General features: G+C 39.4%; 1 protein-coding gene across 1 annotated transcript; it reads left to right on the forward strand.

The window, feature by feature from the left end:
- Positions 1–261: 261 nt before the first annotated feature.
- LOC103961911 (oleosin 1-like) lies at positions 262–870 on the forward strand. The gene has a single exon (XM_009374551.3). The coding sequence runs from the start codon at positions 319–321 to the stop codon at positions 763–765; it is 447 nt and encodes a 148-aa protein (XP_009372826.1). The 5' UTR covers positions 262–318; the 3' UTR covers positions 766–870.
- Positions 871–2,104: the final 1,234 nt, after the last annotated feature.

The following is a 2,104-nucleotide window of genomic DNA, read 5'->3' on the forward strand; positions in this document are numbered from 1 at the left end:
TCGACGATCGAACTTATCTGATTTCCTCGAACTCTCCAGTTCCACACCCTTCTTCTCTGTAGCTCAACAGATCACTCATATAAAGACAAACGACGTGTCGCAATGCATGCAAGCCCTGCATGAGAAGCTCCTCAACGCGTGCCCTACTTCCATAACACGTGCCACCGCTATTCACACCACCATTCTTATATAAACCCCCTCCCATCCCACAACATTTCACACCATTAATTATATTTCTTCAATCCAGTAATCTCTCCCCAAACACATTCTGATATTCAAACCCAAATATTATCTCAATCCACCCACCTCGGGGAAAAAATGGCTGATACACAAGGCCACCAGCAATACCAGCAATCCCATCGTTTCCAAGCTGGCCAACAAGGCATGCAGCAGCAGCACCAGAAGTCCTACCAAGTCGCCAAGGCGGCCACCGCTGTGACCGCGGGTGGGTCCCTTTTGGTGCTCTCTGGGCTGGTCCTTGCCGGCACGGTCATAGCTTTGACCATAGCCACCCCCCTGCTTGTCATATTCAGTCCGGTTCTTGTCCCGGCAGTGATCACCCTGTCCCTCATAACAATGGGGTTCTTGACCTCCGGCGGGTTTAGTGTGGCGGCGGTGACGGTGTTGTCGTGGATCTACCGGTACGTGACCGGGAAGCACCCACCTGACGTGGACCAGCTAGACTCGGCTCGTTACAAGCTGGCTGGGAAGGCGAGGGAGATAAGGGACAGGGTTGAGCAGTACGGTCAACAGCAGACTTCTTAAACTGTGTACCACCAAATACATATATATGTGTGTGTCCCTGTTGTTAGATCCGGTGGTCATGGAGTTTTAAGGAGATCGTACGGCTACAATAATAATAAACATTGGAGTCTGTAATTTCATGTGTTTTAGTCGTACGAGAGTTGGGTTTCTGTCTGTGTTTATTTTGTTAATTAAGTGTATGTTTTTCTATCTGGGTCTTTTCTCTTGTAATGGGTTGAATATTTTGGAGCTGAGACCTTGTTTGATAAGTGTATTTTTACTATATTTTTCTTGTGAATTTTGCGGGATTATTGATTATATTTGATTCGATTGGGTGACGACGATGATAATACGCGTACTAATTACGTGGCTTCATGGAGTACGTGTCACCGTGCATGGCACCCTCTGAGCGAGGGAGCGTTACGAAATAGATTCCCATAGAAATTATTTATAAAAAAAGTGTCCGATCATATTTATATACCATCATTAACTAAATGAGTTATTTTTTAGTTTCTTTAATAATTTATTATTTTAAGTTTGTTCTTTATTATTATTTTAAGTTTGTTATTTAATTTTATAGGTTAGTTGAATTAAATTATCATATTAAATAAGGTTTTTGATATATTTCGAGTGTTATTTGTCATTAAATGATTAAGTTCCTGGATTTTTTATGATGTGGCTATTTGAAAAAATATTAAAAAATTTATATTTAGACAATTGAAAGAGGTAAGGTAGTATCCTTTATTAAAAGGACGTGAGGTTAGCAACAAAAAATGAAAAGGATGTGAGAAATGGTTTAGATATTTATAGGAAAAAAATTTAGATGTTTTAATTTTTTTTTTTTAAATTTCGGCCTAAAATAAATGTGGCCCTTTCAAACGGGCTACCTGGTTGGCTAAGAATGGCGAGCCCGATGGTCAAAGGGCTGTAATTTGGCCTTTTTTTTAAAAAAAAAAAAATTGTTTTCTCAGCCTTCTATTAGAGTTAAGTTTTGGAGCAGGCTAGATTTTAGCCCAATGGAGATGGCCTAAGCTTCATCCACTAAAATTATTAGGGGATTTTCACTTGGGTTGCGGATCACGAAATCTTGGTGATCTTCTCTATCTAATGAATGGGGAGTCTGCTTTGAAATCGTCCGCCCTGCACCCACCCCCCGAGTATATGCTTCCTTCATAATGTCATAGATAGATTCAACTTGAAAGACCAGTTTTCTTTTGTTGTTTAGTGAATCGATTTAAGTCTTTTGAAAACTAATAATGCCAGGAAGACTGAAATTTATAGATAAAATTTTGTAATTGAATGATATATAAATTGATGATTGAATTATACAGAAGTGGTGATAAATGTACTCATTTCTATC

This window comes from the organism of the source record quoted next, unplaced genomic scaffold (assembly GCF_019419815.1).
Source record: "Pyrus x bretschneideri cultivar Hongxiangsu unplaced genomic scaffold, Pyrus_bretschneideri_v1 Contig4, whole genome shotgun sequence".
Taxonomy (NCBI): domain Eukaryota; kingdom Viridiplantae; phylum Streptophyta; class Magnoliopsida; order Rosales; family Rosaceae; genus Pyrus; species Pyrus x bretschneideri.